Source organism: Apteryx mantelli, chromosome 15, assembly GCF_036417845.1.
Source record: "Apteryx mantelli isolate bAptMan1 chromosome 15, bAptMan1.hap1, whole genome shotgun sequence".
NCBI classification, from domain to species: domain Eukaryota; kingdom Metazoa; phylum Chordata; class Aves; order Apterygiformes; family Apterygidae; genus Apteryx; species Apteryx mantelli.
Genome location: NC_089992.1, coordinates 12,931,617 through 12,954,530, shown reverse-complemented (window position 1 = coordinate 12,954,530; position 22,914 = coordinate 12,931,617). Strand labels below are relative to the sequence as shown.

Sequence of the window (22,914 nt, the reverse complement as noted above, 5' to 3'; positions counted from 1 at the left end):
CCTTTCCAGCCACAGTCCTCAGTCTCCTTGTACTGCTGTCATCATCCAGAACTATGGTGTACCCTGTTGGTGCTTGCAGACAGGAAGGGATGAAGTAAAGTATTTGCAGGTGCTTTATTCTCATAATAATTTCATTATACATACGGAAGTGTATCTGATAAATCAATACTTACTGGGTCACCTCCAGAAGCAAATGAGATGGACTGCATGTGATGATTGGCAATAATCTGAAAAGCATGACAAACTAGTTAAATGTGCTCATGTGCTGTACATTCAGAAAACAGCAGAACACAACTTCATGGAGCAAGCAATTAAGTTCATGACAACCCAATACATTAATACACGCACATACCATTTGTAAGAAGGAGCTAGAGGTGGGACTATTTTTTAGGAATATGCATTCATGTTTAGTAATATCTAGATCCCTAAGTAATCTTCCTCAAAAGGGTTTCCAAAATGAATGTAGCTGCCAACTTATAACTGGGTCAGTATGAAGCTACATGAGACTTTCATAGGAAAGTAACTGGAGACACCTGATACATTTACAAATTCTTGATAAATTAATTTAGTTGAACATGACCAGAAATTTATTTAAATGCATAGCTTGTATAATGATGGTGTTTCTATGAACAGGCCCCAGTGACACTCTGATCACATCCCCCTCTCAGCGCTAGCACTAAACTGTTGTCTGTTATAGATTTCTCCAGCCAGATCAAGCATCAGCTTTTCTTAGTTTCACACATTACCTCATCTCTGGAGACAAACTGTTCTTTTTTATAAAATCAACTGCAAAAGAGTATGCAAGTGGGAACACAATGAAGTGTGGTGGCAGTGCAAGAATGGAATAAACAGGATTTTCAATTTGCAAAGATCTAGTAAGTAAAGACCTAGAAAGAATTGGAGGGCAGCACCCTGAACACCCACGTGGGCACGAATGAGGCATGTTAGTGCATTGAGAAGCAGATTTGTCCGGCTGGCTTTCAATCCTGTTACAAACACGCATGGTTTAGAAAGGCCATACTTTAGCTGCAGACCCCTGGGGTTTTGCCTGCTGTAGGGAAGCTCTTGGCTGCTCTACCTGAGAGGGAGGGACGCCACGAGCCGTCGCCCCTTACTCTGCTGTGACGCAGGGGAATCCCAAGAGCTGCCAGCGTCGGGCAGCCTTGCACCAGCATCAGTGCAGCGATTCCTCCAAAACCAGTGAGTCAAAACCACCTCCCTGATGTTCCTCTGCTCCACCAAGGAGTAAAGCCAGTGCTGTCCCTGGGTGAGACAATGCTCTGAGCTGAAGCCAAGTGTGGAAGGAGGAACTAGGTGGGCAGCATGCAGCTGCCTTATCCCACGTGCTGGGAAGGGAGCATCCCCCAATCTAGGGCAAACCCAGGCTCGCAGGAGCATGCCTCGAGGAGCCCGGAGAATCTGCATAGTATAATTGATTATGCACATATATTACCCAGCCATGAGATAGCTGTGAATGATGCCAAAGCCAGGCTCTGACTCACTATTTATATCTTCTTTTTTTCTAGGACTTGTCAGAAGCTCCAGTCAGGACTAGAGCCTTGTTTATTAGGCACTGTACAAACAGAGACACACATAGAGAAACAGTTTGCCAAGTGCTTAGAGATCCTGCCACATGAAAGACACTACTATAAACAGAAGGGGCATGTGCCACGTGTCAAATTCCTCCAAAATGCTCTCATTTCTAGATCCAGAGGCACCAATGCAATTCAGCTTTACCAAGACTAAGTAGTGCCGCTTTCCGTTTAAAGTGCCCAGCCATTCCTTCAGATGCCACAAGAAGGAGGTGAATACAGTAGCATGGAGAAAAGGACTCTGGCTCATATGTATCCTACCTGCTGCGTGTCAACATTAACCAAAGTGAGGCTGCTTGTTGAAATGGTCAGCTTTATATTCATGCCAGAAAACTGAAGGTTACTTTTGCCAAGCACAGAAGACAGGAACTTAACTGGAGGCTTTGAACAAAGAAACAAAAGGAAAAGACTGTCAATTGAGTTTTTCAGGGGCAGAAGTACATCAAAGTCAACTAGATTTTACAATATCTGACTGAGAATTTAAATGGATTAAGGATAAGGACTTGATCAAATGCAAATAGATCTTATAACAAACATCAGCTTTAAATAGGGCACTTGAATGCATGGTTTTTATGTCAATAATGGAAAAGAGAGTTTTAAAGAAGCAAAATTGCAATGAGCTAAATGTTGTAGCTGGCTGAATAATTCAGAACGCATCATTTTCCTGCTGAACTCTTACATTTCTTGGGGATAAAGTGTTTCTGAGTAAATCAAAAAATTCTCTCATGTATTTATTTTTCAGGAGCATGTTCAGTGAGAGTTATTCTTCCTGCGCTCCACGGTTACCGATGGAAATCAATAACTTCCACTGAACACTACCCAGCAGAAGCTACTTACATTGCCCCTCACTGCATGCCAGTTATTTAATAAGTGATAAGCCCATTAAACACTGCCATTCTAGTTTTAATTTTTTTGGTCTAAATAACAATCAGGTAATCCTCCAGTGAATGAGCTCCCTTTTGCAATCAAAAAACTTCTACATTTTACCAGCCAGAACCTAAAAATAGTAGAGCTTTGAGCACTGAAAAGGCTGGTAGGAGCAGGAACACTGGCCAGAGCATTAACCCTTAAGAATAAGGTGTAGCATTGCTGGCACCCCCAAAATCAAGCAGCCCAAACATCCTGCTAAAAACAGTCCTTTGTGATACATGAAGCTCAGATGAATGAATATACGCTGACTACAGCATGGACTGGATCCTGCTTGGGAATCACATCTCTAGCTTATCAAAAGCAGATATAGAAAGGTAAATGTTCAGCTAAAACAATATTTACCTTCCGCTTTTTTATAGCTCCATTTGTACCTGATACAGCTTCACACAGTCGGCTTATTGCTTCCCTACAAATAGAAAAATACAGCACAAACTGTTGGATCATTTAACATGCATCAGCTGTAACAGGGTCAGCAACCTTGTGATTAATTGTTACAATCCCACTTAAAAACACTTAAGTCTTCCGGAAGGGCTTTCTTTCCCCCCCAGTGATAATGAAATACAGTGATTGAGCAATCTGTTTTGGGTTGATTCTTCCCCTTCATAGAACATACCAGTTTCACCTAATGGAAATTTCCTGTAAAAAAAAAAAAACAAACAACTAACTGCCAGAAATGAAAAGGACCTCATGCCTTCAAAGCCTCTTTCACAGTAAGGTTGATAGGTCTCCTGCTTGGCAGGTAAGAGCCCTCAACTGCCTTAGTCGGTCTTATTTAGAGCATCATGGACCTGCTGAGTGGGCCCAGCTGGGTGCCCTTATTGGCTGGTCTGGTGTTTTAGGTTTCTCTTAAAAAAATAAAGGAAAAGAAACAACTCATGACCATTCTGGAATTTAGGAAAAATCTCTTTTCTCACAGGGAGAGCCCTGTTTTACAGCCTAACCCATTGTAGAGTTGCTCAGTGAAGGTCCCCCAGCCCTCTGGTCCCACCTCGCTGGGTGCAGCCACTACTCCAGTGTCCGGCACCTGGGCTGGCAAGTCTGGAGGATGTTTCCTTGCTAAGCAAAGTGCGACGCTCTCGGCCAAACCCCTGGTTAGACTCTGCCCATTCTACACGCGCGCTGATAAAAATGCTTTAAGGGTTGCTGTCAGCAGTTCTGCACCCCTCTTAGCAGGAAACTTTTCTCTGTGAATTTTACACAAACCTTTCTCATTTTAAGATCAAGGTGTATAGTTTGCTCAAGCAAAAGCTGGGTTTCAAAGTTTCTTTCCTTAGAATATGAAGAGGTTTCATTGTGGTGCTTGCTAAAGATAAAGCTGAGGAAGGAAATTCAGAGGTACAGTCTACTTCTGCTTCTCATGTTCTTTTTCAGATCTGGGGTTTCAGTTCATATCTTTTCCATCTCTTGCAGGTATTTCCCAAATTAAAAGTCCTTTCCTGGCTGTCAAGGTGCTTCTCAGTTAGGAAAGCAGAAGCATAAGGCATAAAGCACTCACAGTGTTTATTGGCCTATATCAAAGACAGCTAAATTGCACACTTAATATAACAAAGAGGCATACTGCATCAGTTTCCCACACTGCAACAAAGGAAATTCTGATATATAATCAGTGAGATTATTGGTTTTGACATACAATGTAGCAGTCAACTATACTGATCAAGGTTGTCAGCTGTTGGAAAAAAATATTTTGCTGGCAGTCACAGACCTTTCACTTACTGATACTTTTTGTCTTATTGTACAAACGGTGACTTACTAGCTTGGGAAGTGCTTAGGAAATTTCCTTAACCTTTCCTAGACATCCTGGCGCTACGGAGATGCCAGCGGTATCTGCAGCATCCCTCATGTCCCAGAATCAATGTGGTACCCTTATCTTCATAAACCAGCAAGTGGAGATGCTAGTGGGGTAAGTTTTCCAAGCGAAAGGGCCTGGTCATCCTCTTATAATTGCCTGGGGAGTTAGGAATGCAAGACACATTGTGAAAGGCACAAAAGCACCTTGCAGGGCTGGACGCGCAGCCCATGACCTCTCCAGCTGCCAGGGCTCTCTGCCATGGGGCTCGTGGGGAAGAGAGAAGCCCTCATCCCAGCGTGTTTTCAAGTACATTTGCATTTTGAAGCCTTTTTTTCTTTTGAGCAAGCACTGAAGCTCAGTGCTACAGTGCTGTAAGACTCAGAGGAAGGAAGCGCATGGACCGCTGAATTTATGTATTCTCACTTCTGTCAAATCAGCCCAGGGGAGTTGTGAGTTTCTGTGCAGTTTGCTCCCAAAGTGAAGCCTGCTTCCTCAAGAAACTTTCTGAAAATGCAGTTGGTGTCTCAGGGCCACATTCCTAAAGTTCAGTCCATAATTTCAGAGCTTTCAGGTAAAATCAAGCATAAATTCAGTCTTTACATAGGTATATGTTGTTCATATGTTAAAGCATTTTCTTGTCAGTGCAAGGTGAGTTTGCACTAGTCAGTGCTGCAGTTCACATAATACAGCTTTGAAACCACTTTCCTTTTTGAAACCTTCATAATGTGCTCACAGAAAAATTCTGAAGCAGAGAGACATTGTGTCAGGCAAAAAGGTAGACCATATTGCTCTTCAGGACCAACGGCATAACACATTTCCTCTTCTCCAAGCCTCTTTAGATTACGCTGTGTTCATGCTCCTTTTCCTGGTGATCTAGTTAATCAACAGCAAAATAGCTTCAGCTTTAGGACCTCTCTCAATTTTATCTTTTTGCAAGCACCTATTTTAGTAGACCATCATGCCAGCAAAAAGAACCTGCCCTCACAAGTTAGCTCATAAATATTCTTCTCTAGCAAATGATGGAAATGTGGTCATTCAGTCATTTCTTCAGTAAGGTGACTCCTGGGTTTTGCTTTAGTGTATTTAACTCCAACTATGCTCCGGCAGTCAGGAGGTTAGGGGCTGTTCACAGTTAATATTAAACGGCACTGCTGAATGTGATTTTGCTCATTCCCGACACCGTTCCACAAATGAAAATCAGTTTAGAAAATCTATCAGACCATTTCCCTACATCCTCCTTGGTTTGCTCCTGCCTTTTCTGAGCTTCATCTGGAATATAACCAGCATTGCTCACATTTGGGAGCTGAAGACATCCCAAAACAAGGGAACCCTTGCTCCACTCCAAACTGGCACTGACAAGTGCATGTGTGAGTCAACCACTGAAAGGCTGGAAGTGAATTTAAAGATATTTAGAAGTCCCAACAATACCATGTTATGCTGGAGTGAAACTATGCCATAAACTTCTGTTTGCTGCAGACCAAATCAGGTCTCAGAAATCAGTGCCCCACTCCAGGTTCACATTATCGATCAATCCTTCCTTCCTGCACAGACATTGTGCCCGTATTGTTTTTTATACTAGCATTATTTACAAATCCCCATTAATGCATGCAGGAGTCTTTTCTACTTTGCTAGTTCTGCTTAGAAAAGCATTTCAGACTTTGGTTCCTATATTGGGCAATTTTATTCTGAAACTGTAGCCTTAGCCTTCATCTCACAGCAAGCCTGAGCTGAATTCAGATTTGGGCTTTCAAGGGCTGGCATTTTGTTTTATTCTTAAGGGAAAGGGAATTTGTTTGTTTATTTATTTATTTCATGTAATTATCATCCAAAGAGCTAATTAGGAAACCAGCAAATTAGGAAAGTTTGTCTGTTTTCAAGTATGTGCATGTGCGTGGGAGGACCATGCTGCTGGGCTTTTCTTCCTGAGAAGGTTTTGTTTCGAAGGGGCTAAAAAATCAAGAGACTAAAGAATGAGAAGAAGCCCTGGGATCCAGTCTCCAGGCCGGACACCTCTCACGTAACAGCAGTGCCTCGGTGAGGAGTGTGGACACCCGAGGCTCCGGCATCGCTGCTGGGAGCGGAGCGGAGCGGACTGGAGGGCAAACCTCCGGCAGCGGCGCTGCGGAGCCGTGGGAGCGCGAAGGGCCCAGCACCACTGCTGGCTCCTCGTCCATACCCCACTCATGTTGCTGGGCTGACTCACTGAGTGCTTAAAACACTGAAGAGCCCTAATATTAAATTGAATCTTCCTGTCAAGAGAGAAACCTGAGAAATTAAATCTGGAGGCTGTCAAATGAATGAGGACCTCAGCAATAATAAAATTATAAAAATGTAGTTAAGATATTCTGAATAAAAACAGCAGACGAAGAGGAGCATCATCGTGGGCTATACAAGATGGGTCAGAGTCAGTTTAGAAACATACAGTACTTCAGCCCTGCAAAGCAAAGCCCTTCTCCCTACACAAGCGGAAATACACTTTCCCAGTCAATTCATTCATTCCTGAAATCCTTCTTGTTTTGCTCCGGTTTTATTTAGGTGTTACCAATAGGAAGGCCAAAACTAAAAAACATGGGAATAGGCATCCAGAAGGAGGCTCTTGCGGATTCCAAAAATCAGCCTGGAGAATGAGAGCTCATCTTCTCATTCAGTATTAAAGGAAACCAAAATCAGACACAGGGCATAAAGGCTACCTATAGCCTTCAAGTCTAGCTCTAGCTAGAAAGAAAAACTGATACTGAACAAATCGGAAAAACAAGGAAATCTATTTTGGTGACAAATGAGTTATTATAAACTTCAAGCAACCTATGTGGCATAAATGAATCTTAGGCAAAACTATTGGCAACAGATCCCATTCATGTACTAGAAAGTGTTGTCACTCTCCACTTAACCACACTCCAAAGCAATTTTCCAGCAAACAGGAACAGAAAAATAGGTAAATCATTCCTACTTTATAGTTTATATTACCTCTTCTGGTAAGTGGAACATGTCTCACACACATTCCTTGCTGCATATCTCTGGATGGTGTTTCAGATGATTTAACATACTGTCTAATATGTTATTTTAAAGTTGTGAAAAACAGCAATTTGGTAATACCTTGCTAATACAACTTGATACTTTCATCATTCAGTCATTTCAATGGACAGATGGATCTGAACTAGATGTGCACCAGCCCATGTGCACTATAACTAGAAAGAAGAGAAACCTGGTTATGTCCACGATAAACTGAAATACTATTTACTCTATCAGTGACTTCTTCCTAGAGACCTGCTATTAATTCTTTCTTTCAGCAGTTCATTTCCAATCACATGCTCAGGCAGGTCTCTGCTTTCAGGTCTGCCAGGTCACACATGCCCGCACACAGGTCTTGTAGTTAATCCTCCCGTTCCTGGACAAACGTGCAAGTTCATGGGTTCTGCCACTCACTTGTTATAGTCTCCAAATGGGAAGCAGTGACAGAAAATGTGCTCGTGCTATTCCAGCCATGCTGCTGCTCTTCCTTTCTCTCCTTCTTGTCACTCATCCCAAAACAAAATGCTTTGAGTTTTTTTTGTTTTTCCTTTAAACCACACTGAATGAGATACTCTACTTGGGTACTCTACAGCAGCTTTTCTCAACCCTGGGAGCCACAGAATGAAATCGGAAGAGTTGTGAGGAATTTAAGTCGTTCTTGTCATTTAAGGCAAAGAAGATCTTGCTCCTCAACTCCTCAGACATCTCTTGCCATTTGAGGTCAGATCCCTTTCCATCAGTCCATCAGTGCCACACAATCACATAAACTAATCATTGGTACATTGACAAGGTTTCCACTCTTCCATGGGGAATGTAAGAGATTTGGGCCAGCTCTTTTCACCATTCGGAGAAAGACTGCTCCAAACCTAGCAGCAGAGCCACTGCAGGCTTCCCGTGCCACCCGAGCCTGATCCTGCTCCTCACACTTCCTTCCCTCCCGTGCTGGGAGCCCGGTCAGGAGCGAGCCTGGCAGATGCTTGTCCCCGGAGGTGGCATTTCCCAGGGGTTTTTCTGCAGGGCGTCGGCTCACCAGGGCTGGCACGGCGCATGGGAGCACGTATACAGAGATATGGGACACGGATGCAGGGAAGCCTCTCAGATTGGGCCACCGGGTCCCTTGAGCACATAGCCTTCATTAGCCCCCACTGCCGGGGCTGAGAGCCGGCGGCAGCAGGGATTTTGGGAGGCTCTTGAGGAGTCAGGGCAACTTCCTACTGCTCTGGGCCAGGCTGTCCTGCCCAGGCTGCCCTTCATGGGTCTGCTCGGGCTCCCTCGCCCACCGGAGGCTTTGCCTGCTGCCCGCTGGGGCCATTCCTGGCCACCAGCAGGCTGAACCCACTCAGAGAGGGCTCCAGCAAGCACGGGAGCAGGAAGAAGGGGCAAGGACAGCCCCGTTTTGACATCTGGGAGTCTTTAGACCAGCTCAGCTGTACAGTCAAACCTACACTCTTTTTTTTGTGGACACTTAGCCCAGCTTTTCTTGAAAAAAATAAAAGTGAGCATGCGCATGCGGGAGAAGAGCTCGCAATAACAGTGAGCCACTTTGTGTATTGTGTCCCCAAACGAGCGTAAAGAAGAGAGGGGCTGATGTAAGCGGATAAGCATGCTGCTGGAGATTGGCTTTTAAGCAGCTCAGGCTCTGCCTACACTGTCTAACAGAAAGGGATTGTGTGTCTCAACAAAGTTGAAATGAATCTTCCAGACAAAGTCAGCCTTCTTCAACCAGCCGTCCCCACCGGCGCGTTTTGGATGCCCTTCGCCCTAACCATGCTGCCTGACCATTTTCAAGTTTGCAAGTTAATGCCATGACCTGAGATACAAAATCCCTTTTCCCATAAATGTCCAAATATAATTGCTAATAATAAGCTTGATTTATCAGAGCGAGGGGATGTGTGACAGGAGAAGAGCCAAAGGGCTGAACGAGGGAAGCGCAAAGGCAGAGCTGCTCCTCGATGGGAGGGAAGGGCCGGTCACAGCCCGGCCACCCTGCAAAGGCTGAGTCTGACCACCAGCGGTCCAAAACATCTTGTTCTGACAACAGCAAGCACAACATGCTCACGGGTGACCACCCCAAAAAAAAAAGCCTCTCCAGGAGAGGAACCTAGTATCCTTATTGTTATTTACAGATGTTACTCTTGTCACCTACTTGAAATTTGGGAGTGCCATTTCCACAGAGCAGGAGGGGTGTAATAAGAGCATGTGGATGTTATGATGTGCCTCCCTGCTTTGAACGAAGAGCCCTGTGGTACGCGGCTCTCGGTTCGATGCGCTGCCTCCCTGCGTGGAGCTACATGGTGCTCAGGGTGGAGTCCAGCCCCCCCGGCAAGGGACAGCAAGGATTCAGGCGAATGCAAGTGGCCCCAGCTTAACTACAGGTTGGATTTAAAACCAGCTGGTTCAGCTGATGCAAAAGGGAGAAGGGACTTTCCTAAATTGATATCAATCTGGCTTATATTTTCCTTAAATCAACAACAGCGAGGTATAAATTACAGCGAGATGAATCACACAGCTGCTCTTCCAGATGCAGCTACGCTTGCCTAGCTTACGGCCCCGGTGGGCAATCTCTGCCCCTTTCGGCTGCGGTCCTTTACGACATTATCGCCCCCAGGTGTCTGGGCAGTCCCTCTGCTGAAAGCCACCGGCCCACACTCCAGTCCTCCTGCCCCACCAGCGAGGCGGGCTGGCAGGAACGCACAGGGCTGCTGGGAACTTGGCTCACAGATGTGCACGGCAGAAAGCTGGAAGAGAAAATGTCTGAAGCGGCTGCAGCTCTGGCTCCTCCACCAGCCTCCTCTCCGCACAGCCGTCTTGGGCTCCAAGCACGCAGGCCGTCACTTGCTGAGCTGCCGGCGTGCGCTTTGAAAGCCCCAAGGCATCTCTGCCCCCCGCCCCCCCGTCTCAAGTCATCCAAAGCACTGGGGAGGCCACTTTCTACCTTCATCACCCTGGTGCCTGGTTTGCAGGTCCTCTTCAGGTCTGCTAGGTGGGTTGCAGGTCTGTATGCTGCATTTCTGCACAGAATCATGCTTGTATAAGACTGAATATATTTTGGGAGCCCAGATATTGTTCCTCACTGGTACGTGACTCTGACAATGCAAGACCAGCAATGAACTGGAAAATAAATCAGTGGCTTTCATCTCTTCTGACTCCTCAAGGCACTTTGGCAAACATAAGCTTGTTGGTCTTTCCAACAATCATGTGAGGTAGGTAAATAATATTTCTAATTTTAGAGATCAGGAGACTAAGAATGCAAATACACATGAAGCAGGTCAGGGAACAGACACAATTAGAGACCCCTTCTGCCTCAGTTTAAAACAGAACATGGCCCTTTGTTTAGTGCAATGCCGTCAGAGTAAAAATATTTTTCTACCCCCAGTACAAATAACTGAGATTATTAAAATGGAATCATTTCAAATAACTTTTTGTTTGTTGTACTGTGCATGCCATCTATAAAGTTACTCACCCGGGAGAACAATAGCGGAATAATCAGTGTTATCTCTGCTTCTAGTTGGTTTGTAATCGATCGAACTTTAAACTTCACGTGCATGAGCTCAGCACTTCAACATTTGGTTTGCAAACAGTCTAAGTTTTGAATTTCTCATACACAAAAGAGCTTGTTAAGGTCAGCAGTGACATTTTTTTTAGGTGATGGAAATATTTCCATTGTTAAGTTTTCACATGGCTCAGTTTAACAAAACCTTACTATCTGGGCCAAATTTAAGTTGGCAAGTTCTCTTTAAGCAGTAATTCATATTCATTATTTTCCAGACAAGGCATCCAGATCTCTGTTTTGTAAGTGTAACAACATACATATTCCATGTCTTGCAAAGGGAAGATAACCTCACTTTTGGGCTGACGCTGTCGAAGAACACAATGGGTTGGTCTGAATGCACGGGGCTGGTTTCTTTGGGCTAGCTGTGCTACATCGCTCCTTTTGATCCGTAAACAGTTAGGGTGAGGGAACTATATTTGTATCACAGGCACTTCTTCATATGCACATGCAGGAACTGGGTGACTGCACGCTTGTGCTGCCTGGAAATGTAAACAACTTCTGATTTTGAGTACAAAACAAATCAGGCGGCTTTAGAGCATGGTATATAGGCATTTCAGGACTCAAGGTTTTCAGTTTCTTCCTTTTATCTGGTAAGTCTGGGAGCCAACAGCTAGAAGTTTAACACTTATCTGTTCATGTTCCTTTCTGTTCTCCAGCCAGTTTGATACTCACAGTTGAGGAAGCAAAAGAGCATCTGTGAACCTTCCTCCAGCAGGAAGGAAGAGCAAGGCAGCACAGGAGGCCAAACCACCCTTCTGGCATCCACGGCACCAACCGTGCCAGGAAAACGGCAGAGGTAGGAGAGAACGTGCCTAAGGCATGGCCAAAATACTCTGCGTCCACCCACCGCCAAGAAACCCTTGGGGCACAGTGGCCGGGGCGCAGGAGCTCCTCTACCAGCGTCTGCCGGGTGCCACGGCTCCGTGGGGCGCTAGACCCGGCCGCACAGTCCCACCTGCAGCCCATCACCGCGTAACTGCTCGAAGCGGAAAAAAGGTGCTTGTTTTGCAAACTCATACACTTCTGCAGCTACAAATTTACAGGCACATGGGCTTTGCAAACAAGGTAAAAATCTCCTGACACGACATTTCAACAACGCTGGCCCCCCACATGGGTATATTAATAATCTATGCTCAAAGACTGGTAGCAATGCAATCCGCAACAGAAGTTGCAAGCTTTTCAAAAGAATACAAAATATTTCATCTTTAAACCACAGTCAGTTCTATCCGAGACCAAAGTATTCATCTTTTACTGATTTGCAGCCTGGAAATCTAGGCCTGGAGCACACCTGGCAATGGCTGGTATTTCACGTGGCTTCCTGGTGCCTCCACCTACAGCTGTAGCTGGCCTTGGCTGTAAATGGGGCCAACCAATGTCACATATCTGATAAAAAAATCATGAGAAGACCTTACTAGATGGGGGGGACCAGGTGTCAAGCGCAGAGAGGGCAGCGCAGCAGGGACAAGGCCGGGAGAGCTCCCGGCACGGCCCCCAGCAGCAGGATGCCCGCGGCAGTGCCGGCAGATTTACCCTGCTTCTCGGGTGGCCGCGGAGCCGGCGCTGAGCCCCGTGGCCCAGCCAGCCGCTGCCGGCACCGCGCCAGCTGGGTCCGTCTGCACCGTGCCGCGGCCACAGGGGGATCCTCTCCTCGTCCAAAATGAGAGCTGGGAGAGAAACCAGATCTGTGGCTGGAACAATTCATTTGCTAGCGCAAAAGCCTATTGTAATGATCAAATAACTCAAATCGTCACTTGGGGAAAACAAAGCAACGCATGCAAACTCCTATTGAACAGAGTGAAAGAGCTTGGCATGCCCCCCCCGGCTTTCTACAGGAATTAGCACTCGGGCTTTGCCTCTTGTGCTGAATTTCGGTTTGATACCACCTACCTGGTGACTTGTGTTCGCGTGCCAAAGTCCAGGGACCTCATTGACTGCAGCACTTCAATACAGCCCATGTACTAGAGCAAACAGAGAGACAGACAGACAGGACGGCTATGTTAAGATCTAGAGAACAGGTAAGAGGAGGATCACAGGAGAATGCAAATGTGGTTTCAGTCCATTAAATGTATGCAGAACCATAGTCTAAATGGAAAATCTAATCAGCCATTCTAGATCTGCTTACTAAATATATCTTGTTTCACTGAAGAGTGGGTAGGACTGCAATAGTGACTTCAACAACATAGCAAAAAAAGAAGAAAAGCATTTTAGAGACATGAAATCCAATCATTCTTTTTTTTCCAATTCTGCTTATTCTCCCTGATCAGCCTGTGTTACTGAACCGGGAGGGATGCATGAGCGTCAGGGTGAAATTCTCCCCCTAGCAGCGGATATCGGGAAGCCCTGAGGCCAGTGCACAGTAAAGCTTTCCTGCAGAAGAGCCGAACGTCCCTTCAGGGCAGAGGCAGGTATTGCTAGGTGTGAGGAGAGCGGTGGCTTCCTGCTGCTGCAGGTCCGAGGACAGATCCCCCCTGCAGAAGATGAAGGTGGTGGTGTTGCAATTCCAGCCATAGCAACCGCTCTTAAGATCCTGCGCTATAAACCAACCTGCCTTAAATCAGAGTCAGATCCCACACTTCTGTCATGTGGGGCAGAGCTGGGGAGCCTTCCATACTCATCTGGGATTTTCACAGGACTAAGGATTAATAAAATTCAGCAATTTTCAGAAACATCAGGAACGCAGTGATGTGTCAGCCCATGGACTCCTGTGATGTTTATATACCAACCTAGGGTACATTTGCATCTCAGTGAAGTGTACTAGGCTAATGCTAGCCACTGAGTTTACCTTTCCGCAAAAGTATCTTACTAATTCCTTCAGCAATTTTGTTGGTGTCCATCTCTCTGCTATTGAAGTGCCGAGACTTCTCCCCTTTACAGGCTCGGCACAGATCTGGGTTTCCCAGTTCGCATCCTCTGTTCCACAATGAAATATTCTCCAGGAGGAAGAAAGAGCTTTGTGGCTCTCCTGCAGTCCTCACGTACTGCCCACGGGCTCCGCGGAGTGAGAGCCTGCCCGTGCAGACCTCGCACGGCCTCTCAGGCACCCCGGAGAGACAGGCAGTCCCGGACAGGGGCAGCCATGGTCTGTGCTCTTGTTTCCAAAGGACGGTGGAGCCACTGTTTGTCCAGGGAAAGGTACCACAGTTGCCTCCTCTGCCTCAGTTGGTCTGTGAATTGATTTTTCTGCTGAGGCATTCAAAGGGGATTGGATTTAGGTATCTATTTCAACTTTGGAGACCTCTAGAAATGAATCCGTGTGTTAAAAAGAGAGAGTCTGCGTACAGTTAAACAGGGATTCCATAACAATTGTATTATCCCTGTTTTGATTTCTTTCCAAATAGCAGCGCAGCCCTTGGGAGAACTCCAGAATTAGGTCAGAGCCCTGGAAGGACATCAATACGAATCTGAAGGGTTAGCAGAACTGCTTCCCTAATGAACATTTAATGACTTTGTAAAGGACTCTGAGAGCTATCTTACTTGTTAAAGATATTCCTGCTTAACGGGAACAAAGCAAATGTGGAAAATATGTTTAGAGCCTCAGCTTACAGCATAGCAGAGACCTCTGATCCTACTGTATAAGGTCAAGTATTCTGTGAGCTGGTTGGCTGCTCCATGATCCTTGAGAAAAGAAAGATTTAGAGGAGTAGGTGAGTCATACGCTGATAAGTGAGTCCCCGCTGCATCCTGAACAGATGCGTGGGAAGCTACTCTAAGCAAAGATGAAAAATCAATATTGGGTTTTTGCATAAGTGACCCTGAGTGAAGCTCAACTTATCAATGATTCACAAAAGACCTTTTTTTTTTTTTCTTTAAAAGCCTGAGTAGGGAAATGCATTAACATGGCACCTCACTGTATCCCTCATATATTTTAGCTGCCTTTGGTTATGGAACCAGCACAGCTAGCAGTGGCTGAATGGCCACGTCTCGGTGGAAAGGGGACAGAAAAACTGCAGAGTCCTGGGCAGGGACAAGCAGCTGGACTGGGAGGAGGGCAGGCAGGTCCCAGTGCTCCAAAAGAAGCCCGCTGAGCAATTAAAAAGGACAATAGGATACTAGAATCCTGTTAAAGAAAACAAAAGACACTCTCCTAGGAAGAAAAAAGAATGAAACCTCAAACAAGGCGAAGATGAGCCCTTCCACAGCAGAGCCTGCAGGGACGAGCAACCCGACCGGCCTCCAAGGGAGAGGGGAAGGCAGGAGGCAAGGAAAAAGCTTTTCTCAACAATCTTCGCCCGAGCCTGGACCCTAGTTCAGGCGCTGCCCCTGTTCCCCCATCCCGTCCACCCCAAACGGCTGCTCCCAGGAAAGCAGGTTGGCACATCCAGGGGCGCAGGGTAGAGGCCAGGTCCCGCTTCTGGGTTTTGGGAGAATTTAAGCCGAGGTGTTTGCAGGCCGGCAGCCCGCCAGCGCCTTCGCGCAGCTCCATGAACACCAGCACGCTCGCTGCCTCGCCCGGCAAGTGACGGCTGGCCGCCGCGCCGCGGACGGGACCGTCACCCGTGCTGGGAGGGCGTCCTGTAACGCGACGAGGGCGGCATCGAGGGCTCCACGCTATTAGCGCTGCCAAACCTGCCTGGGAAGGGAGGGGAGGGCGAGTGACCTGCGTCCTGGCGCCGTGCGAGGAGGCGTCCGAGCTCGGTGGTTGGTCCCTCAAGGCTGCCGAGAGGGAGTGGGCGCTGCTGCGGCGAGCAGCCGAGGGAAAGCAGGGGCGAGCGGGACCCGGCGCAGGGCACTGTGCGCAGCCCCGGGCGCTGCGCGAGGCTGCAACACCGGCGACGTGGCGATGCTTTCTGCTGCCCCGGGCTGCCGGAGCGGTGGGAGCCGGTGCGGGGAGAAGGGCGGCTGGCGAAGACGCACATCGTTTCGCATCGATTCACAAGAGCTGGCGGAGAGTCGCTGCAAAGCAGGATGAGGACAGTGTGGGAGGAGATGGGAGCACCCTGAGCGGGGCTCCTGTGAACAGGCTTTTGGGGCACCCTCTAATGCAGCCCCGCGGCTCATTTCATTCCTTCCCCTAACACAGCCAATGGCTCCGGCTCCAGCGTGAACAACAGCCAGTGATTCACCAGCAGAAACAGCACCCGGAGCAGAGCACGGAGCTCCTAATTAAACAGTGCAGCTGAAGCCTTGCAATTTTACCTATTAGTTAACGGCACTAATTCATGCATAATGTCAAGGCCGGCTTCTACAGACACCCCAGCTGACTAACAAGGAACCCAGGCGACAGCATTTGCTAACAGATGTGCTAAGGTATCGCACTGCTGCTAAACACCCTCTATCCAAATGTATATGAGACCAAGTTCAAATGTACTACAAACATAATATAGCTGCCTGGGCAAAAAACCATCACGAACAGTTGTACCATGCGCAGATGAGCGTGTCACGAATCCAACCCCCCCCTCAAGCCTTTCTTTTCCCAGCGCTGCTTTAACAAGGCACTTTTGAACTAGGCGAAAAAAAAATTGCTGGGCATCCCACCGCCCTCCTCCCCGGAGGGCAAGGGTGCCGGCGGGCGCTCCTCGGCGCCGGGGGCCGGCCGCTCGGCCCAGCCCGGGGCACCTGGCTGCTGAGCGGCAGCAGGCACCTGCCAGGCGCTGCCCCGGCGCGGCTGAGGCCGGGGACCGGACCCCGGTGCCGCCGGCACACACCGACGGCCCCGCGAGCGCTCGCCCGCGCGGGTCACAGCCCGGGAACCAAAAATACCCGCTGGCTCGTGAATCACAGATGCGGCTCAGAAGCAATGAATCACCAAAGTTAATCTCCTTCCCGCCAGAGCCTTGGCTGCGCCTTCCTAGGCATTTACTCAGTTAGGCTCGGCGAGGCCGGGTGCCAAAACCGGAGCAGCTCTCGGGGCGCGAGCGGCTCGGGAGGCTGCGGGGAGGCCGGCAGCCGCGTGGGGTTAGCGGCGCTGGGCAGGCGCTGCTGCCAAAGCGGGACCCGTCATTTCCCTGCCCCGAGCCAGGGAGAGGCGCCGACAGCAGCCGGGTGCCTGGGGAACAACCAAGGGCTGCCGCAGAGAGTAATCCCCGGGCACCCCGACCAAGAGCGGGCTCTCTGGGCCTCCTGCAGAGTGAGATGGTGAATAAAAGCAGGTCTGTGCAGGGGACAAGTTCCCATGTACACTCTTTCAGGATATGTATATATATATATATATCAGGATACACACTATATACCTCAGCTTATTTCTTAACTCCTACATCAGCAGGAATCTGGCTATTTTTACTCTAGAGACTACCAACGGCATACACACCTGCCACACAAACTGCTATCGGAGGATCAACCTGTGTGTTGAAAAAACTTCTTTAAGATAAAGGGTGCTGCAAACAACTTGTACCATCTTATTCCATTCTATAAAATTAACATGCTTTAAAATACCCGGCAATAGCCTTTTCCTTCCCTATTTTAATTAAATAGCATACTTATTTAGCAGTCTGGACATAACCTCTCAAAGACTTCTGCGCTGTTGGTTTAAGCCAAGCCATGAAGCCTCATCCCGGGATCCTGGTTTCCGTGGGCCGTGGCCGGACTGCTGCTGCGGGAGGGCGCGGAGCTGCACCCCTGCCCCTGCCCCTGCCCCTGTCCGTGCGCGGGCTCGGGAGCCGGTGGCTCCCGCGGCTCCGCTCAGCCCTCGCCTCCTGCCGCCCGGGGCTCCTCGGCAGGCCCTGGTGCCGCGAGCACCAAAGCGGAGAGCAGGGCTGGTGCCGGCCTGCCGGGCTCGTCCGTGCGGCTCTCCGCCGTGATGGCGCGCTGCCTCGCGCTCTGTCGCGGCGCGAGGAGCTGCGCGGGGACCACGGCAGCTCCGGACCCCTGCGGGGCAGAGCGGGAGCCGCGGCGCGAGGGCACCAGGAATGGGGAGCGGCGCCAACGGAAGGGCCCCGGGCAGGGCCGGGGGCTCCCCAGAACGGCTCGCAGCAACGCGCAGGGGAGCGAGCAGGGCGGCCTGCACGAATCCCGCGGATCGGCCCGTCGCCATCGCGGTGCCCCGGCCTGCCGGGGGACGTCGGCCCCGTCCCTCGCCGGCATCCCCGCGCGGCCACGCCGCAGACACGGCGTGCTGTGCAGCGCCTTAGCGGCGCTCTGCCGCGCTGCCGAGGCGGCCGGCGCCGGCCCCCCGGCGAGGCCACCCGCCCGGCGAGGTGCCCGTCCCGCTCGGCGCGGGTGGCGCGGGGCGGCGGCGGCGGTGGCGGGCACGCGGCGGGCCGGGCGCAGGCTGCCCGTTGGGGAACCCTGCCGGCAAGGTTTCCCCCAACCTTCTGACTTCCAGAAAGGCCAGCAGAAAACCCGGCTGTGAGCGCACGCTGGGGACGACCCCTCGGCCACTTTCACTCAGCCCTCCTGTCTCTTCTCTGGCCTCTTGTTCTCCTTTTCGCTTTTTCTTCTTCTTTTTCGCTCGTGCGGTCCCCGGTGAGGTGACAGCTCAGCGGGTCGGCTCTCGGCTTTCGACCACAGCAGAAGCGCAGGAAACTCCACCCGCACGTTTCCTTCTCCCGCCGCCCCCCGGCAGAACCCCACTCTGACATGAGCGCTCCCCGATTTGCGATCCTGGAGGCACCTCCAAGCCCCAACCAGGAACTCCAGCACGTCAAGCGCTGTTCAAAACACACGATAAAAAGAAGATCCTTGTGCCGAAGAGCTGGAGCATCACAACACCATTTGCCAGGGCCAACATTTCTAGGTCAGCTGACCTATAGCACAGCACCTAAAATTGCATTTGGCACTTTAAATATCACTGTAAATCAGACCCTAGGTGCTCATTAATCTGTTTTGGAGGCTTGCTAATGTCAAAATGAATCCTAATACTAACACGAGCAGTTGATAAAGAGAAACAAACATGAAGGGACACAACTCAGTGTGATGAAATAGTTCGCTCACGTGAGACGCCCGCCCCGCGTCGGCTCTCTCTCGCTGCTGCCTTGAACAAGAAGGTCAGTGTAAACGGGAGCCCTTTCCTTTCTATTTTCCACGGCTGATTATCTGGCCAACACCAGTCTCGCAATTAAAACAAGACCAAAGACTCAGCCCAGAGATGTACCCAAGCGCGGGCCCAGCAGGGCGCCTGCACCATCCCGCCAGCCTTCCTGGAAAGCCAGGCCGCGCCGGGGCTCCCCGCGCCGCCCCGCGCCGCCCCGCATCCCTCCTGCCACTCGCTGGCCCCTGGCGAGGGCCGGGGCTCTGGCGCGGCCCCGCTCTCGGCGGCGGCGGCGGGGGAAACATCCCACGAAACGCGCCGCACCACTGCCGGGCGGGAGTCTCAGCCGCTGCCTGGGGCTGCGGGAACCTTGCCCGAGGCCCGTGCAGCAGCGAGGACACCCTGCACCCCCGTTTTGCCCCATCCACTCTGCTTTGCTGCCCATGTGCTGAACCCAGAAAGTTTTCTTTTTTTCTTGGCCTTGCACTTTTCTTTAGGCTTTCCTGCTTGGGAAACGTCACACAGGAGACACAATTTTTGCACGGCTTATAGCTTTTTCTTTCTGTATTTCTGGCACATTTTGACGCATCCTATACACCAAACCGACAGTTTACAGCTACACACCAGTCTTAACACCCTGCCTGTGGCCTAACCAGAGGAACACATTTGTCGGTTAATACCGGCTCGTACGGTGCGCTGCCGGGGCTGCGAGCCGACTGCTGCCGAGCGGCCTCGCAGGCCAGCGCCGGGCACGACGGCTGCGTGCCCTGCAGGAGCCCTGGGCCTGCCCGGCCACTAAGTCGCTATTCCTGAAGCAGATTTAGACCATTTTCTGGTATCGTGTGCCCACGGTCTGAACTGGCTCCCCCGGCTCCGTGCTGGCAGTGAGCAGTTTTCACGTGGGAGTGCTTCTGACAGATGAAAGGTCAGCACGAAAATATACAGGGTCAGAGGTTCAGAGAGCAGAGGAGGAAGCAACTGTCTGTGGTTTTTCAAACTGCAAGATCCAGCCACAGAAACATAAAGTCCAGAGAGGAAAAGAAAACAAAAAAGCTCCTGAGTGTGGGACAGGTGGAGGGAGCAACCGTACGGAGCACAGGGAGACATTCAGGCAGCAAGGTCTCCTCCTCACCACTGACCACTGATTAGAAGATGATACATACCAACACCAGCACACATTGCGGAAAAGAAAAATACCCAGGGAGGACAGGTGTCTTCTGAAGAAATATGCAGGGATTTTTGTGCATGATCATCACCAAGAAAATCAGACACCGCATACAGTGTCTAATGGGGAGGACAGCTCTGGCACCCTGCAAGCTCACCTCCTGCAGCACGCAGGCACGCAGGTGCCAGGGTGCTACCGGGAGCAGCATAGGGCCCGGCCACTCTCCCACACCCTCTGTAATAAATATGCCAGAGGTGTGAGCCCATTTACACCTAGTACCTAGGAGCTGCTCTACAGGAGATAGGAAATCATTTCCACGAGTCCTCCTTCTGCCTCCAGCGTGCCTTGCCTGCCAGAGCAATGCCTGCTTGAATTTCAGCTCAATTGCATTGCTTAAACAGTATAGACGTTCTTTGGGAAACGAATGTTGTGCTGCCTCTGGGAGCATCTGCAGTCCTTTTAACTCCCTCAATTCAACAACACAGTCCTACCTATGTGGCATCAGGAAAGGGGAAATACATGAGATATAAATAAGTGGTTTGGGGTACCAGCTCCAGAAGTGGGAACAAGGGGGGGTCACATCGCAACCACCTGCACAGTTTGCTTTGTTAGAAAATGGAGACCCCGTGAGAGGTACTCACCCGCACACAGTAGGTCGTGCCCATCTCGACGACATTTTCAGCATTCTGTATGAGGCTCCTGTCCTGTCTGCCTGCAGGAGCAGCCTCCTCCGAGCCCCACGGGGTGCCATCACCTGCAGCCTTGGTGCTGAGGAGCAGCTTGTCCAGGTCGGGCTGCGGGTATGATGCAGAGAGGCAGCTGATTTCAGGTGAGGCTGGGCTGCTTGGGATGGTAACGCACTCTGTGAGTTTAATTCTTGGCACCTCTTTTGTTCCAAGACAGAAGCTTTTCAGCCCCGGCAGATTGGATGGGTTGGCAAGTTTAATGTTAGCCATTCGGGGTATCAAAGCACACAAGGTGGTGCAGGTGTCCTGTGTCCCCAGTGAGACATCTTCAGTCAGTAAATTAGGTGTTGAAGAATGGGAAGAGGAGGAAGAGCCTTTGATATTTAAAGATGTATTTTGTGTACCTTCATCTAGTGATGTTATCGAATCATTCCTGAATCGGCTGTATTTAGCCCTGTGCAGCATTCCTGGATGTCTAAATAACCCTACATACAGTACGTGTCCACCGAGGCTCTGCTGGTTGCGTTCTCTCATAGCCTTGGCAGTTCTGTAACTGGATACTCTTGCATAAATTGGCTCTTGTAGATAAATTATATGGAAATTAAGCAATTCAAACAATTTTAGAAGGAGAAACCTACTGGATATTTTTGCTGACTGCCTCTCGAGTGGTTTATTTTCCTCAATGCACGAGGCTTAAAACTGCATGGACATCTGGTATTTTGTAAGCAGTAATAAAAGAAGCATACAGGAAAGTGTAGCAATGCTCTAGCAGTTTAATCTGAAGAGCTGCTATCCAAACCTACGCTCATTTCTGCCTCAAGCAAGCAAGCCACTAAATCACTGCTAGCTTTGAAGACTCACTGTTGTAGCCTGCATCATTAATCGGGTAGTCCTGGCTGCAGAAAAAGCTCAAGCATATTCCACACAAAGCAAAGCAAAACAGCTAGAATCTCAAATACGTTTTCAGACTACCAAGAACCTAGCAAGGTACCCAGCTTTTAGCATTTCCAGCTTCAGCTGCCCCAAAGGAAGAAAGCACCCCTATGCTGCCATTCTCACGTTCTCCATTCACGAAAAAAAAATAATCAAGGAAAATACTGATCTGAACAGAGCCAGCAGTTCTCAGTGTAAGTCTTACTAATTCTTGCTGGAAAGTCCTTCAGCAGCATCCTGCAGACCCCGGTGAGACCCGCGCGGCCCGGCGCTGTGTCCCGGCGCGCCGCGGCTGCGGCGGCCCCGGCGCGGCTGCTCCGCCGCGCCGCTGCCTCGCCCGCGGCCGGCCCCGCCGCGCCGCCCGTTTTATGAATGAAGTTTTTGTGAATGACTCGCGGCGCGTGCAGGCGGGCAGCCCCGTGAATGGCGCTCCGCGGGGCGGCCGCGGCCCTGCGGCCCCCGGGGGGCGCCTCCCAGCCAATCCCGGCCCGCCGCTGACTCACGCGCCATAAATACGCTAAACGAGCAGCCCCGCGAAAACAGGGCTCCGGGGAGCGGCCCCGAGCCCCGGCAGCGCGGCGGGCTGCGGCCTCCGGAAGCCCCGGCAGATCTTGCTGAAAAGCCTTCAAAAGCCCCTTTGTCTGTAACGCACCGCCAGAGAGTTAAAAAAACAACCAAAAAAGCATGACTCAAGTGATGCATTAATATTAAAGACGCATGGTGCAATTCCTGTGGGAAGGTGCGATCCATCTTTCCTCGAGGCTGAGTTCCTGCTCATTGACCGCCGGTTCGATATCAGACCCAGCGCAGCTTCCTGTGCCTATCAAATTTACTTTAAAGGCATGATGGAAACTGCAAAAGGCTGAGCACTCAGGAAGCCGCCGGCTGAGTAGGCAACGGCCCGAAATAGAACGAAACAGAACGCAGCCCTGCCTCCAAGTGCCAAAGCCCCCGGCAGCTCCCTCCCGGAGCAGGATAGCTCCCCGCCGGCTCTGCACGCGCATTCGGGTCCTGCTATCTTCGGCTCCAACCTAAAAAGAACTACTGACAATTCATTACAAGTGTTGTGATGAATCCCAAGCTGCTGCCACCCGGTACGCATATTCTTATTAAAGGAATGACAATTTTCATTCCAGTTCCCTCCCTGCTTGTGCCGAAGCTCATCTCAAATGATAAATTGTGATGGGTAAACATTTTCTGTACAGAAAAACATCCATCTGCAGCACTGCTATAGAAGCCAAGCGGTTTACTCACGGAAAATATTTGTGCCCTTGGCATAAGTCACCTCAGCACGACCTGGATTTTGACTCCTCGGCCAACGTCATGAAAATAGATACGCGGCAATACTGGG

At 49.8% G+C, this 22,914-nt stretch overlaps 1 protein-coding gene across 2 annotated transcripts in view; it reads right to left on the bottom strand.

The window, feature by feature from the left end:
• The window catches only part of SHC4 (SHC adaptor protein 4), a 35,416-nt gene extending 13,658 nt beyond the window's left edge, over nt 1–21,758 (bottom strand). The window contains exons 1-5 of one of the 2 annotated variants that reach the window (XM_013957302.2): nt 20,586–21,758; nt 12,761–12,831; nt 2,865–2,928; nt 1,854–1,973; nt 174–227 (exon numbers count right to left, since the gene is read on the bottom strand). In XM_013957302.2, the coding sequence (XP_013812756.1) occupies nt 174–227; nt 1,854–1,973; nt 2,865–2,928; nt 12,761–12,831; nt 20,586–21,164 (888 nt within the window). In that variant the 5' untranslated portion in view covers nt 21,165–21,758. The remainder of the gene's footprint in view (nt 1–173; nt 228–1,853; nt 1,974–2,864; nt 2,929–12,760; nt 12,832–20,585) is intronic. The other variant, XM_013957303.2, reaches the window with a different exon arrangement.
• Between the last annotated feature and the right edge of the window lie 1,156 nt (nt 21,759–22,914).